The sequence below is a fragment of the Camelus ferus genome, chromosome 25, assembly GCF_009834535.1.
Source record: "Camelus ferus isolate YT-003-E chromosome 25, BCGSAC_Cfer_1.0, whole genome shotgun sequence".
Lineage (NCBI taxonomy): Eukaryota > Metazoa > Chordata > Mammalia > Artiodactyla > Camelidae > Camelus > Camelus ferus.
The window spans coordinates 30,901,044-30,918,035 of record NC_045720.1 but is presented as its reverse complement, the minus strand read 5'-3'; the positions used below and the strand labels follow the sequence as shown (position 1 = coordinate 30,918,035).

Here is a 16,992-nt window from a genome sequence, read left to right as displayed (position 1 = left end):
GGGGTGGGGGATAAAGTAAATCCTGAAACTATATGCAACTTAGTTGCTTTCTATAAAGTAATTAAGTGGCAGCTGGAGACTAGCTGTAACTTAGTTCCATATAGCCAGTTTGGGCAGAGTAGTTGAAGAGATAAAGAATTTTGGAGTTGAGAAGTATGAATTTTAGGCCAAAAAAGAAATGATTTCTTTCTTTCTCACCAGAAATATTTGTGACCAAGCCAGCTAAAAGCACTGTATATTTTTTAGTCTTAAAGTTAGAAATGAAACATGTAAGGTCCCCCGGACATGAAAGGCTATGAAACACTGGAGTCTACAATATCTGATTTATCCACAAATAAATTGCAACCCAGACAACCCTGGATCCATTCCCACTCCTTTCCAGTTGTACCTGAATCATAGGAGGGAAAGGGTTAGGACTCAAACATAGTGAAAGAATTGAATGTGTACTGTACCTAATTCTAGTTCCTTTTCCTTTTTTCATCCTCATTTCTTATTTTATTCATTTGCTATTCGTATTTTATCCACTTTTAATAGTGTCAATTTTGAGTAAATATCTAAAATATAATTAAAATCCTCTCACTGAGCACTACAAGGTAGTAGACTCATTCTGGTTTTTTTTAACTTGTTTTTCCCTCTTATACCAGTACCCCTATTCCTTTTACCTAGTTAAATGCAGAAGTAGAAACTATAGCTCTGACTAAGACTTACCTTATACAGCTCTAATGTGGAGCATTCAGCAAATGTTCTGAAGTAGTTATTTACATCAGGAAATCAAATCAAATTGAAGTTAGCCATTTAATAGGAACAACTTTATTATGAGAATGTAACAAGCACAAAATCTGTTTTCTCTACGTTTCTGCTTAAAGCGATGACATGCTCAAATGTTTAAAAGATAACGAAGTCAGCAAGGTAATAACAAATTATAATTAAGTGAAATAAGATTATAAATTCTAATTATTGCTGTAGGCAGATTTCTAGGAAATTATAATTGAGAGATTACTACATAGTTTTCAAAAATTGATTTTTAACTAAGCAGAATTTTTTTTAAAGTAAGATATAATTTAAACCTTGAACATCAATTTCATTGTGTAATTGAGTACCTTAAAAAATCATGCTTTGCACCTTGGTCGAAATGTATGCAAATATATATTTAAGACACGTTTTTGATATTTGTAAAAAAAAATTCTCCTCACGAAAAAATAACTCTCCTACCAGTAATCATATTTCTTTGTGTATTTTTCAAGTGACATCATAATGTATTCAACCAAAATTTTTTATATTATTTCTCTGAGCACAGCAGAGTTAATGTCAAGATTTTTATAGTTTGAATCTAATGCAGAAATACTTAACTACGTCTTTGATTGTACAGTTTATATAACTGTTGTGACCATCTGCAGCAGCTGCACTTTTCAAATTATTTGCTGAACCAAATTGAGCCCAGTGACAAAAGTAGTCATCTCAGACGTACTATTAAACAGAAAGAAAAAGGAGCATTGCCTTGGTACAGCATAGCCATCTGCTGTACAGATGTTATTGTATAGAATGACTTAAGATAAAATAATTGCAGAAAATTTTCATTAAAACCTCAACAATTTGCACTTGTTTATGCGAATCTGCATAACTCCCCAATGAGACAACACACTTGGGGTTTCTTTGGTTCTCACTCACTTTCTCTTTGATCCTTTTTGATGTGCTGACTTTAATAAACACAGTCAAAAACACTGTGCAAAAACATCATGGAAAAAACTACAAAGGAACAATTATAGCAGCAGAAACTACTCTAATCCCTAACTTACGCAAGCTATTTTTAGTGAAATATTTTTTTTAACACTCTTTATGTGACAATGTTATATAAACAGGGTAAAACGGTCCTTTCCAGATGAGTTTTAATTTAGGATCTGAAATAGATTTGTAATGCTAGAGGAATCTTATGTTCTGAGTAATATTTAGAGAAACACAATTGGGAATGTGTTGTAGGCATGTTTCCTCACTTCTGGAAAGTACAAAAAATATTTGAGTTTGCCTAATGATTATATTTTTTATCATCTAAACCGTCATGCGCTTATGGGAAGTGCATGGGGAAGGGAATGATAGAAGAGTGAGAGAGAGAAGTTAATTTTCTTCCCAGACACTGTCAATACATTAAATCTGATACCCTTTTATAGTCACTTACTTGTTTTTACAACAAAATATGTACAGATTATTCACTGAAATGGTTTCATCATTTGAACCAAAATGAAATGGTTAAATATTTTCCACTTAATAAAAGAAAAATCCACGAGTCCTTCGTAGCCTCCTGTACTGTTCTGCGGCCCTAAACTATCCGTGTTTCAAGGGACTTGGTTTTGGGTTTTTTTTTTTTTTTTTAATACCACTCTACAGATGCTAGTTTAACAGTGACTTACAATTAACCTAACTCATTTTTCTGCTAAAATACTTACATTCTCCTGTATGTCTTTGGTAAAATGACCCTAAAGTTCTGATTGTAGTAGACATAATGCTTGTATTTTTTAAATTGCTCTATAATATTGCAAAAATTTCTGATTGTGTATAATATCGCAAAAATGTCTATGATTGTATTATCTATAACAAAATTAATCTTTTTTTTAAATTGCATCTTATTTTCTGAAACATTTTAAGGCAGATAATATTTCTTTTGCTGTCTACTAAATCCATCCCATTCTATAATATGTTCTTTTTTAGAAGCACCCCTCTTCCTCCCCCCCCCACCCCACACAGTCTTTTTTTGCTGTTTGAAGTGTGTCATTTTGGAGAAACCATAAGTATGTAGCTATAAATTCCAGACCAGCAGTGTAGCACTTTGCACAGGCAGGGTGAGGAGTGAGCCGCAGACTTTAGCTCCCCTTGTCAGAGTAAATTATGGCTCTATTAGGGCGGCACTTCTTAGATTTTGGCAAATAAGGGTACACAATTCAGGCTGTGAGATAGCTGTGCTTTGGGCTGCCTTGCTCTTCTCAGGGGCACTTAGAATAGTAGCATCCTCCACACAGACATGGAGGAGGGAAATAGGATATGAACAAATTAGGTGGCACAGAGGGTGGGAGGAAGAGCCGAAGTGAGGCCATCTTGGCTGGCATTTGAGTCAGAATTGGGGGAAAGTTGCAAAGATCCTCTTTCCATAGGGACTTAGGGGACTTTTCATCCATGCAGGAAGCAAAGAGTTGAACTCCTAGTCAAAGAGCTGTGGTTTAAATAACTTCCACTACCCCAGCCTCTGTCATCCAGATGTACTTACCTTTGTGTATAAACAAAAGTAAAAAGAAAGAAAGCATAACCACATTATTTTTCACATATACAAATGCCTCTTCTCAAGTTCACTGAATTCAGGACCAATAAAACATAAAGAACCTAACACTCCTTTTCATGTATTGAAAAGTGAAACTGGGCTTTAATTGATACAAAGTGGAGCTCCAGCTTTTCATTCCAGAGTCAACTGGATCTCCTGAGGAAAATCTCTTAAGGCGTTGTCATAGCCATTGGATGCTGCAGAAACGCAAGGAAGCCTGAGGGAAAATAAAGCATTAAATTAGGTATGAATACCTAAAGTAATATATTGCAATAACAAGCCATTTACAATACCCCAAAGACTTTTGTTACTTTTAGAAAGAAATAGTATCTCTGTCCAATGGCTGAACAATAGGAAATGAATTCTTTGACAGTTAAAGTCAGAGGACAAACTTAACTGTTAAGGAGCCACTGAGAATTGAAGTGGAAGTTGGACTTGTGGACAGCTATACAAATCGCTAACAAACCATAATGAATATTGGGTGTGGGCATCAGAGTCCTGTCATTTTTGACACTGTGTCCCAAGTAGCTTAAACCCAACACTCAGGGAAAGGTGGAGACCTCATAGAGTCTGTAACATCTGGGGTTTTATTTGTCATTTTGGCATACCTCGCAAGCGCAAAAGAAAGAATAAAAGGGGATTATCTTGACAATGAAATGAGTTACTGAATCTTGTGATAATGAAAAGCAGAAGAATTCTAATGCCTTTCTATAGTCCCTGAGGTAGAGGTGCGTTTATAGTTTTGCAGAAGTAAAATGTAGGCAGGCAGAGCAGATGGCCTAGAGTCCGTGAAACATGACACCGCTCATCCCCGAGCTGAGTACCACCATTAATCCTGCTCAGATTCCCTCCTATTACTTTATAACAAGGTTCAAAGTTGCTACTGAGGAACTGGCATGTCCCTCTTTTTATTTTTTTTTATTCTTAAATTACCTGTACATTACTGATTTTTTTCAACAGTGATATTTTTCTGTGCATACTGGTGGACTACTGAGACATTAAAAAAAAAAAAAGGTAGGATAAGAAGTTCTAAAAATGAATGGAAAACAAGTGGAAAAAGTAAAATTTTCATAATTTCTTTTCAAAATAATGTCCCATATTTTTTCTCTAATGTGGTAGAAAATAAAAACCATAAATGTGTAAGATATCCTCTTGGGGAGTAATTCTCTTGTCCTCTCTTTTAGAAATCACATGCAGTGGAGAAGGAATCCCACCATACAAGTTTTATTCTCCTGGCTGTAATGGTTAGCATAATACATGATTAGATAGAATTTTGGACAATAATAAGCAATATTAATACTACTCTCTTAGAAGTGATCTTTTTCGACCCCTCACAAAGAGAGGTAAAAAATTAAAAATATTGGATATTAAAAATAATTTCCACTAGTATATATGCTGTTCAGGCATATTTATATGGTCGTTTGTTTTTTTGTTTAACCAAATTATGCTGATCACTCTTTACATCTTTCATTTAGGATATTTAAGTTTTTCTGTGTTAAAGGTTTTATGCATTTTTTAAATATCTGTTGAGTGCTTTTTGTTCTTCATGTACATTTTTTTAGTGATGATCTTTTCAGTTATTATAGCTGTTTTGGATTTTAATGGGAAACCTTTAAATACATAGGAAAGCAACTTCAGGAATTTAGATGATGACCACTGGGTGAGATTTCTGATATGTTCATCTCCAGGCTGTATGAGAGGTAAAAATCATCTAGTAAGCACTGGTCCTAGGATGTCAGAGCACTGTCGTGCGCCTGGCATAGTGAACACGATGTACCTGCCCAGCCGTGCGTAGAGGGAGATGAGCTCAGCGCAGAGAGATAACCATCTCTGACTTTTTCTTCTGATTAATCACCGACCTGAACTCCACTTGAACCTTGTTAGACAAAAAACAAGCAGAATTCCTGGCCCAAACTATAAAATATAATTAAGCCCTTTTGAAATGATGTGTAAAAGAACATTGCTGTACCCCCACTTATAACCACTACCACCACCACAACCAATAAAGTTAAATCAAGCGCTGCCTGTAATGGATTAAAATAATAAATGTTCCTGGATTTCAGCGTTTGAAGTACTTGAAGAAAACAGGCTCCCAGCAGCCCGGGTAGCTGAATGCAGGAGAGACATTTATTAATGACGAGTTCAAGGATTTGGCCTGTTTAAGATCATTACTTTCTGTTTACCGTGTGTTACACATCCCTTATATTTTTACACAGCCCACATGTGTCCACATGCAATAATGAAAGCTCTTTCTTTCCTCAACAAAAGAATTGTTAATCGTGTAAATATGGTTCTCTTGGGAAATATGAAGTCTTCATAAGACTGTGTTCCCTTCTAATGAGAAATCCAGTACCGTTACTCTGCTCTTCCAAGTATATTCACCTTCAGCCCTTGTCTCTGGCTAAATTAGCCTTCTCCCTATTGTTTTTAGTTACCGAATTCCAAACTTAATCTAGACTGCTAGAAAACTGTTGGCTTCAGATTACATATTTTAAAATTGTGTCCTGTTGTCCTGGGCTGTGTATGTCTTCTGGGACTATGGAAAAAGAGAAGGTTAGAAGTAAATGTCCCCGACTCTAGTGAATTTGTGACACTATTTAGTTTTGCCTGCGGTCACAGCAAATTGCCCTCTCATCCACATAAGCCAGAAGGCTGTTTGCTAGGAAAGTTTCTGGCAAAGCAACACTATCAATGATGAGTGGCTGAAGACACATCTTAGATGTTCTTTTGCTCTCTGGCTGGGCCCCTGGACCTGTAGGCTATGTTGGCATAATATTACTGGGGCCTTGCAAGACAGCTGGGGACAGGAAAAAGCATTTATTCACAACCCTGTTACCAGTTGGAAAAATGAAATTACTAAAGAGCTAACTAATAGCAGTAGTTTTTATAAGGCAACATGGTGCTGGAAAGAGGCAAACTCTTAATCCCAGCCCTGCTACTTGCTGACAGTTAACTGTGGTAAAAATTACAACACAGCTCATTTCCAAAATAAAGGCAAAAGTCCTTACTTCACAGGGCTGTTGAGAGGATTAGGTGAGATAATGTGTGCTGAGTACACATTCCTTGGCATAAATGTATTAAATTCCTCATTAAATATTTGTCTTTTTGTATCGTCTTCTCCCAACTCAGTCACACCACATGGATGCTGAGGTCATAGAGCATTAAATTTTAAAGCTGAAGATTATCTCAAAGATCATTCTTATCTTTATCAAGAACCCTTTTTATCCTTTTCTCTCCATCATCCAAACATGCTGTATTTAGGATAAAGTAAATAAGGATAAGATAGCTAATAACATGACCATACCAACTTGATATGACTGTAACCAAAAATAAAAATTTTGGTACACCTATTCAGCCCTGTCTCCAACAAATTCATGATTTATTTCAGGCTCTTTGAAATACTGAAAATGCCATGTGGATCACCATTACTGTGTGGGTCCACTAAAGTGTCAGAGAACCCTGGTTTGAGGCCTGCTGAGCTTAGTCCGAGGTTACTAAATTAAGGGTGTCGAGATTAAGTGATTTGCCCAGGGATATTCTGACTTGCAGTGAGGACCATAACACGTCTTCTGGCTTCCAGTCTTTTTAATAAAGCAGTCTTTTAAAACTTGGATTATGTGGATCAGGACCAGTTTCTAAGCCATTGCAGTAAATCACTTAGGAAATCATTTTGCTTTCAACATTGTTTAAATTTATACCAAGTCTTCCATCCATGTGACTTACTTTAAAAAAATTGATTCACCAACAGTATTCTCATTTAATTAAATTAACCAGCTACCGTATTCATCTGAGAAACTTTTGAAGTACATATTTACTGCTGTTCTTTCCTTTGTAAGAAGGTTGTCATCTACTTTCCAATATGCAGAGTCAGATCTGCTAGTCTGCTTTTTTTTTTTTTAAGCATATCCACATGATCCAGTCAAGTTTTATTTTTCTAATAAACTGACACAACTGTAAAAACAGTAAGTGTGGTGGCAGATTGGAGGGGAAGAAAGAGGCAAAGCAAATCTTCCATCACCCTTTGGTATTTTCAGTTTAGTTTTTCTAGGATCCAAGAGTTATAAAACATTTCTCAAAAAATACATTTCCCAGGCGAGGGCCAAGTATAAATAGCCAACTCAGTAAACATTGTCATCTTAGTGATTCTCCCTTTCTTTATGTGAAAGAAAAAGAAAATTGTATTCCTGCTATTTGTCATTTTCTTGTATCCAAAGAAGAGATTTGGATTAGAGTAGGGGTCCCAGCTATTACTCTCACTAGATGAGAGTCCCTGGGGACTGGAAGTGCCGCCCACGAGAAGTCATCAGGTGCTTTGGAGAAGGGACACATTTAGGAGATGGACCACCCAATTGACCTCTCATTTTGAGGACTAAACTTTTTAGTAATTTTGTTCGGGGCACCAGCATCCCTTTCGGCTTAAATATCAGTATTCATGTAGGTCTCTGACAGTTTTGTTATATTTTTGTCTTATACATAATCTTATCTTTTACTACAGCTTACTGTAATAATAGATTCAAATATATGGGCCTGTTACAAAATAGAATGTAATTAAACAGGATCTGAAACACTTGCATGTTCTGATCAAGATAGGGGAAGCGAGTTCTTTTTCATGGTTAAAATACCCAAGTGCCATTTTTATGTGCTTCAACATAGTTAGTTGAAAAGATTTTTAATCTTCTCTTCATGGACCAGACTTACAAAAAGATTTTTCCAGTCATCCAGCCACTTACGGTCATCTTTTTTTTTTTTTTAAACGTTTTTTTATTGATTTATAATCATTTTACAATGTTGTGTCAAATTACAGTGTAGAGCACAATTTTTCAGTTATACATGAACATATATATATTCATTGTCACATTTTTTTCTCTGATGGTCATCTCTTTATGGATCATACTTACAGAAATTTTTCTTCCTCACTTCTGAGGCAAACTCATGCTTCATTATTATGCAGATTGACTTCTGGATGTATCTAACACATGCTTGCTGATTTTCTAGTAGCCTTAGATTATTTCCAGCTGGATAAAAAATACCTGGATATGCTTTGCTAGCATATGTCATCATTGAGTACTCTTTCCTAATGACATACAGAAGCTTGATGTAGATTGCACTTTGCACAGTCAGCATGTAGAGAGTAGAAGTCTTACTAAAGATCTAGTAGAGACTGAGGATGTAGGGCTGGCAGCATTTTGTAAACATTCTCCAAAACAAGTGGTTTGCATTTATTTGTCTTCTGAAGGAGTATTTTTTAAAGTCATGAAACTATTTGTTTATTGAACTAAATTTTTACACTCAGTGAAAAGTATGTCAGTTTGCAAACAAAGCAAGATTATTTCTATGTATCAACCAGTTGTTTCTGAAATTACTTCTCAATGTTACTACACCTCATTTAGTTTAATTAAATATCTGCCATTAGTTTGCTAGAGCTGAAATTAAATATATAAACAGATTTTTGGAAGAGCCCAATGGAAAAATTCAGGCAGAAAAGCATTCTGTTGAATGGAAGGAGGTAGAGAGAAGTTATATACCTGGTCAGAAGTGACCCGATCCCACAGTTGCTAAAAGCAAGGTAGGATTCTGGGTTGGATCCTGGAACAAGAAAAGTACATGAAGGGAGAAAGTGGTGAAATTCAGATAAGGTCTGTAAGTTAGTAGTATTGTGTGGATGACAATTTTCTGGCTTTTGAGAATCATACTATAGTTTATGTAAGTTGGTAACATTAAGGGAAGCTGCATGAAGGGTATCAACTTTGCTGAAAGCCTGAAATTATTTCATAATTAAATTTTGAATTACCTGATCATTGATTACATAAATTGCTTTAATAATATTTGTACCTGTAAAGTTTAAGTGATCATTTTAAATCTTGCACTTCAATTTTTCTTTTCTTTTCTCCTTGTTGTTTTTATAAATTAGGGAAAAAATTTAAAGTACAGAAAATATAAAGGATAACACATCAAATGCCTGTATACTCACCAACTAGAACAGATGTAAACATTTTGTCATATTTACAATATGTAAACACACATACACACACAGGGGCGGAGGAGTGGGTAAAACTTCACAGAACTATTCTGACTTTTCTAATGTTTCAATGCTAAGAATTTAGTTTTTATAACTTTTACCTGTAGTCATTTTGTCCCATAATACATTAGTCCGTTAGGGAGAAGAATAATACGTGCCTTTAACTCACTTTCTGTTGCCATTTGTACCAGATTTTGAATGTATAAATATCCAGCTTATATGAACTCTGAGTATTCTCTGTGGCCCTGGGTTTATATGTGTGGTGATATTTAAAATAAGATTCATTTTATCCTCTGGAAGATATTTAGTATGTTTCCTGATTTAAAAAAGGAGGGGGGATGACATCCCATGGGCCAGCTTCTCATAGAGTGAAAGAAAGGGGAAAGGAGAATTAATAACCCTGTCATGAATCCCAGGGCTTATTTTCGTGTTTTGTGGTAGAAGTGTGAACTTTAGTTTACCATTTATAAATGACGCTTTGTGAAATTAATCACCACTCTTTCTTATTAAGTGATCACCGTAATCTCTTATTGCTGGTCATTTATACCAAGATTAAAGCCACTTGGACTAACATGTTTTTCTGTTACTTTGTTGTAGCTTTTTAAAAAATGTAGCAAGAAATGTTCAAAAGGGAATGGAGACTATTTTAAACTTAAAAGCGGGTACTTGTGGGTGACCCTTTCTCTGGTGCCACAGGGAACTGGATCCCCTCATGGAGGAGCAAAGCCACAGCAGGCTGGTGTGTGTAGCAGGTGTAGTGGGCAGGTGGACATGTGGGGATGAGTTAAATTCATTGTTTAAGTCTCCAAAGTGAACCATGCCTAATTTCCTTGTAGGTTTGTGGCATGAAGGAAAAGAGACAGAAGGAACCAGGCAGGGCACGTTTATATCTCTAGGTCATGTGTGTTCTTAATGCCTCAGGCAGTACCTGTTCCTGGGTCCTCATCGCCAACATTAGCATCTTCAATTCTCAGAGCGCCCTGTGTGTTTAAACAAGCCCATGGTCAATGCTGGACGACCTGTGATAGAGGGAAGTGCAAACTGTAAAGGAAAAAGTAAAAACAGAGTGAGTGAGGGGTAGGCTGTTGGCAAATAAAAGAGGAAAGAAAAGAACAGCACCTTACACGTGGGTATTCAATTAAATATTTGATTAGCGTAAAAGAACTGACAGCACATAAAGTGAATATAAAGCAGAAACTCAAAGTATTTGTATGATAATAGGGAAGTGTTTGTGTTTTTCAACAGTTTACTTGCTTGACAGAGTCAGTATTATAAATGTTGGTTGTCTTTTTTTGCCTCCAGTACTTTCTGAGATCTCAGAACTTGAGCCTAATAACACATTGCCAAGGAAAAATCTTGTGATGTGGAAGACAGTTGCAAATTACTTTATTTTTGTATATACCCAGTGTATGGTAATCAGCAAATGTTTTTGAATAATGAATATGTTCTTGCATAAACATTAAGCTGGAGGTGATCCAGGATATCCAATCCCCTAAAGACAGTTAGAAACATGGGAGCAGTACTTATTGAAGAAATGAAGCGAGGTTATGGATACTGTCGTAAGAAATTATACTTAAAGCCATGATAGTAAAGAAGTTCACAGAAATAAGCTATTAGGGACGGGGGGGAGGAATAAAACTCATGCTTGGAAATCCTTTCAGTTTGAGAATGTATATCAAGTTGGGATACTTTGGGATTATAAATGGCAGAAAATCCAACCTAAACTGATTTAAGCAGTCCCATGTAGGTGAAAAGCCTGGGACCAGCGCCTGCTGTAGGTATGGCAGAATCCATTAGGTCTTCCTTCTGCATCATACAGCTTCAGCCTCGGGCTCCACATGGTGGCTGCTCCAGCACCTTCATTTTCTTAACTTCACAACTGGACAGCAGGAGGAAAGATCACTTTCCCCAAAGTATTATTGTACCTCATTGGTTTTCATTGAATCTCATGTTCATCCTTGAACCAAATCAAACTCCAGAGAGTATCAAACATGAAAATCTAGAAAGGACAACAGGTTCCCAGCCCTGCTAGTCAACTTTCTAGAAAACCAGTCATTAGATTCTATTGCTAGAATGTAGCTGTAGCGGGGTGAGTGCCTTCACTGCCGGGTCTCTTGTATCTCAAGCACATTGTGTCTCCTCCTGCCTCCTCAGTGCTCACCTGAGTCTGGCGTGCTTGCTTTCTGCTTGTTTCAGGCTCCCAAATGTTTGCCTGCCCATTGGCTTCCTATTGTTAGGCCATTTTCCTGGGGTTTCAGTCCCTACTTTTATCTTTACCCTCCCGAGAATTCTAGGTATCTCATTCACTCTACCCGAGCAGGAATGAATGGAATTTGTATGACAGTAGGAAAATGTTCACATGTTTAGCAGTGGACACAGTAATATAAGAGCTATCAACATTTTGATATTTGTTTTTGTAATCAAGTCTAGAATTTTTTCTTACATCCCTCCTCACCCCAGCCAGTAAATACTTCAAATTGTGTAACTTTGGGGAATTAAGATGAGCCCTCCATCAACCCTGCTTATGTTCTTCTTTGAGAAAAGATAGGTATTCTTAAGGAACATACAGTCAGGAATAATGAGGCAGATTTTGTCATCCTAGTACTATTTTTTAAAGGCAGAATCTCAGAAACGAATTTAGTACAGTATCAATATTTTGAAGTCATTCCTGCATAGCAAAAATATCTAGTAAGGTTCGAATTCTGTACACATTAACTTACTTCTACAAAGATTTATCCTAGGCTTACAAGTATCTTTGTATAAGAAAGCTGCTATACAATGAGAAAGGTTTATCATTTATCTGTATTCTCCAGACAAAATGTTGTCAAGCCCATTTTTAATGAAACTCCTAAATATCAGCTCTTCCTTTTGATGGTCTTTTCTTTGGTAGATAGTTACCTCTGCTTTCATTAAGTTGTCCTTTATGTCTGTCTTCACTCTTCTGCTTCAATTTCAGCTACTCTCTCCAAAGGTGATGTTTTAGGGATGATTAGAAGTCAGCACATCAGAAGGGGTACTCTGCAGGTTTCTCCCTGTCGTAGGAAGACATTTCAAATAAGGAGAGTGAGAAGGCTAGAAGCCACCCTGTGGTGTTGGGTTAGAGCCAGAGGCATCAGTATGAACTTATGATTTTTAATACATTTACTGATGGGTACAGAAGCACAGATGTGTGCATATACGTGGGCCGTATACATGCATATATCTCTTAGCCCTCTCTGCTGACAGGGCCCAGAAACAGTGACACCCTAGCAGCAATGAGCATACCTACTGCCCAGATTTTGGTTTCTAGATGCCATTCTTCAGCAAAAGAGACTAAAGCTCTTTGGAGAAGTGGCTGATACTAGAGATGGGATGGGGAAAAAACAAGATGAGCCTGAAAACATCTTGAAAGTAATGAAGTTCTCAGATAATATTGGCGGTATGTCAGAATGACACAGGAACCTGTTTGAAAGGGTTCCCAAAGGCCAAATCTGGCTCAATTTAAGCAACAAAGGAAATAATGATAATATTAGATTATAACCCATAAAATAAAGTAAAAGTACATGAATCCATCCTGGTATAAATAAATAATTGAACTAATAGGGTAGAGGGGACAGCTTCTTTTTTTTTAACTCTAGAATACTAATTAATAAATGAAGAAGAATAGGAGAAATAGGAAATCAATATTATCAGCACCATGTAATAATCATTGCAGGCAAGAGCCAGTGATGGATGCTAACTACTGGGTGAAAATTTGATGTAAAAGTAGATACTCGTGTAATCTCCAAATATATCCCAAGATATTTATTATTTTCAAATGGAAAAACAACACCTTTACAGTGGCAAAACCTGGCAGACACCACTGTAGCCATGTGATCAACATTAATATTACCAGTAAGTAGTAAAACATCAATGTCACTTACCCCGGAATGATGCACCGAAAAGGGCAACCCTACTCTGGTATTCTTGCCAAAAATGCATAATCTCATTCTAATGAGAAAGGATCAGACAGACCCAAATTGAGAGATGTTCTGCAAAATAATTGGCCTGGACTATCTAAAAGTATCAAGGTCCTGAAGGACAAAGAAAGCTGGAGGATCTGTCCCAGATTAAAGGAGATTAAGGGGACTTGGCAGCTAAATTCAGTGGGGTTCCTGGATTGGGTCCTGGACCAGAAAAAGGACATTCATGAGGAAAATGGCAAAATGTAAATAGGATCTGTAGATGATGTAATAGCATTATACCTGACTTCATCATTTGTACTATAGATACCTAGCTAGGTGGAAGGTATATGGGAACTACATTTATTTTTGTAACTTTTAGGTAGGCCTAACGTTATTTCAAAATAAAAAGGGTGTGTGTGTGTGTGTGTGTGTGTGTGTGAGAGAGAGAGAGAGAGAGAGAGGAAGGGGACTTGGAAAGACGGCTTCTAAGATCTCTTCCATGCAGTCTTATTCTACGATACAGTGATGCAAAATGAAGAATGGCAAAAGATTTAAGCGTTTTTCTGTCTGTCACCTAAGAAATATATTGCAGCAGCTGAAAATAGGATCAGATGCTAAACTGTCAGTTGAGTTCAGTGGAATATGTCCTGAGTAGCTACTGTTGTGCTCGGTGCTGTACTGCACAGGCTGGTCCTTGCTTCCAGGGTTGTCACAGTCTACCTGTGAAAGTGATGTGGTCTTCCCTCTCAATCACTTAGATTACTAAGGCCTCTCTTCCTTGATGTTTTAAAATAATAAAGTTGAATGGAATAATACAGAAATTGATGAAATGATACAGAAATTGAGAGACCCCCTCCCCCCCCAAAGCGGGCTCCAAGATTTTCCAGTTTGAGGTACCTGATGATAATGATAAACATTAAATAAGATAAACAACCTAGGCCTTTAATATTAAATACTTTGTGTATAAGGGACCAATGGGACATTGACATTAAGATTACCACCAGGTAACTGAGTATTTCATTGTAGAGTAGTATGAAGATGCATGTATTTAGAATAAAGGGTAATGTACTTCTGACATTCCCTTAATGCTCATTTGCTGGATGATTGCACTGAATTAAGTATATCCTTTAATAATCCCATTATGACAGTATCCCAATAATGAATTGGTATATTTAATTTAGCAGCCATTTACTGTTGAGAGGTAAGTATTTCTCAACAGTAGGAAGGAAGTATAATGCAGTTAAGTCAGAAGTTATGACTTAAGTTCTAAACTCCATCAATAAGGACGATTTTTGATTCTTGGATAATTGATGTGTTTCTATTTTTTAATTTACTTTCTTTTTTTTTAGTCTAAGTGAAGTGTAGCTTTGAATCAAGAAAATTGTGTCAATGAAGTGGAAATCTGACTGTCACAATATATTTGATGAACAAACTTAAGAAATTAATTTCCACCATCACAATTTTAACCAAAGTCTTAACCCTAACACTTTTGTGAGTGTGATTGCCTTCCACGGAAGATCAGAAGTTTGTATCTTATTTCTGCAGTACGAACATACAACATATATGAAGTTTTCAAGTCTCTAGAGAATTGAAAAGTCAATGTGGGTACTGTACTTTGAAACATGTATACTGTGGGCCTAAGGTGTTTTTTAATCTTTCATCTCTTTTAAGGATCAAATATCATTAGAAAAATAAGCCATGGGCATTACAAACGTAGTCTGGTGAAATTCAATATTCACAATGACAATTCAGAATGTGAGCTCCTTAGGGGAAAGTTAACCCACCACTCTTAACTTTGCATCCAAGTATCTTGAAGTGTGCCATTGGTTTTATGAAAAGGTTTTGATCTACACTTCTAGCTTAAGTTCAAAAGAAAACCTACGTTTTAAAGTGTATTCCTTTTTTGGGTATATTTACTTTGAACTATAGCGTATAGTTTTTCTCATAAATCTAACCTGCCACTATCTGTTTTTAAGACTTTGTAAACTTCAAGTGGTTATGATGTGTGAAGTTTGGATTAAACTAAAATTTTTTAGAAAACACATGTTATATATTTTGATTGTTTTGAATTTTAACATAGGCCAGTCAAAAACTTGAATGTCTAGCAGAGTAATATACTGTACTCTGTTACTATAAGAAATCACAGAAAATTGCCCTTTCCCCATCATGTTAACAATAGACAAATGAAGCAGCTGTTCTTATTCTTAATGTAGTTGTTTGAAAAACTTCCACAATTTAATGAAAATGTCTCTACTCATAAAACTTAAAATGCTCACACATGGAAAAAGTCATAATGTTTTGGCAAATATTGCTTTGTTAGGAATGTGAATGAGGTATACCTGCTTCATAACTAGAATTCTATATAAATGGCATGAAACTGTGGGGGAAAGCCAACCGAAAAGAAGGCTCTGACAAAGGAGGGTGAATAAACGTTCTTAAAAAACATAGATAGTTCTTGCCCAAACATATTTTTTTTGAAGAGGAAGAATTATAATATATACCTCTCTCCATCTCTCTCTTTTTTTTTTTCAGGTTTAATTATTGGGTCATCATTTCTACTCACTGTAAATGATCTTCTTCTGAAAACAAGTCTCAAAGAAAGAAGTCGGATTCTAATAGGACCATGTTGTGCTACTGCCAATATGGAAGCTAAATGGTGTAAACACAGTGGCAATCCAGGCCCAGAACAGTCCGTACCAAAAATATCCATTGATTTAAGAGGAGGTCTGCTACAGGTCTGTGGAGATTGGCTCCATGTTTCCCCCATAAATTTTTAACTAGCCTTTGTTCATTTTTTGAACTGTTCCATTACATTTTAAATCTTGATGTAGTAAAAAAGGGTATTGTCAGATTGCTGTCTTGCTAAACTTGTTTTTTCTTACTAAACTTTTTTAACAGCTTTATTGAGATATAATTCACATACCATACAATTCACCAAAAGTATACAATTCAGTGGGTTTTTTTAGTATATTCACAGAGTAGCGTTGTCATCACAACAGTCCACTTTAGAACATTTTCACACACATGCCTCCAGAATCCTTTATGTATTAGCATTCACCCACCATTACCCTCTAATCCCCTTTCGGACTAGGCGAGCATTAATCTATTTTCTGTCGCTACATATTTGACTCATTTAGACATTCCACATAAATGAAATAATGTAAAATGTGGTCTTTTGTGACTAGCTTCTTTCACTTAGCATGTTTTCAAGGTTCATTCATGTTTTTGCAAATGCCAGTACTGTATTACTTTTGATGGCCAAATAATTCTCCATTGTATGGGTATACCCCATTTTATTTATCCATTCAGCAACTGATGGACATTTAGGTTCTTTCCATTTTGGGCTATTATGAATAATGCTGCTCTAAACATTTGTGTACAAGTTTTTGTGTGGGCATATTTTTCCTTTCTCTTTGGATAATATGACTAGGAGTGGAATTGCTGGGTCCTTAAACTTTTTTCTAATGTGTAGACTTCCATGATTACAGAGTAGTTAACCTGTCTCAAGCACAGTGTCATCAGGAATATATGAGAACCATTTCCTAGTCACAGATTCTTTAGCTGTTATAATGTCTGATGACTAACTTGATATACAATCTTACATTGCAACCTTTCATGCATGTGACTTACAGCCAAGTAGGGGGTTTGTGAGGGTATCCAACTTATTTTATTTGATAATTTCCTTTTTGGATGGAATCTGAATGTATTCTTTATATGATTTGATGTCTCCCAAATTTGACACA

General features: G+C 36.1%; 1 protein-coding gene across 8 annotated transcripts in view; it reads left to right on the top strand.

The window, feature by feature from the left end:
* Positions 1-16,992, top strand: part of VPS13B (vacuolar protein sorting 13 homolog B) — a 627,764-nt gene that overhangs the window by 480,590 nt on the left and 130,182 nt on the right. For all 8 annotated transcript variants that reach the window (XM_032468222.1, XM_032468224.1, XM_032468221.1 and 5 more), the window contains one exon: positions 15,782-15,984. In XM_032468222.1, coding sequence (XP_032324113.1) covers positions 15,782-15,984 — 203 coding nt within the window. The remainder of the gene's footprint in view (positions 1-15,781; positions 15,985-16,992) is intronic.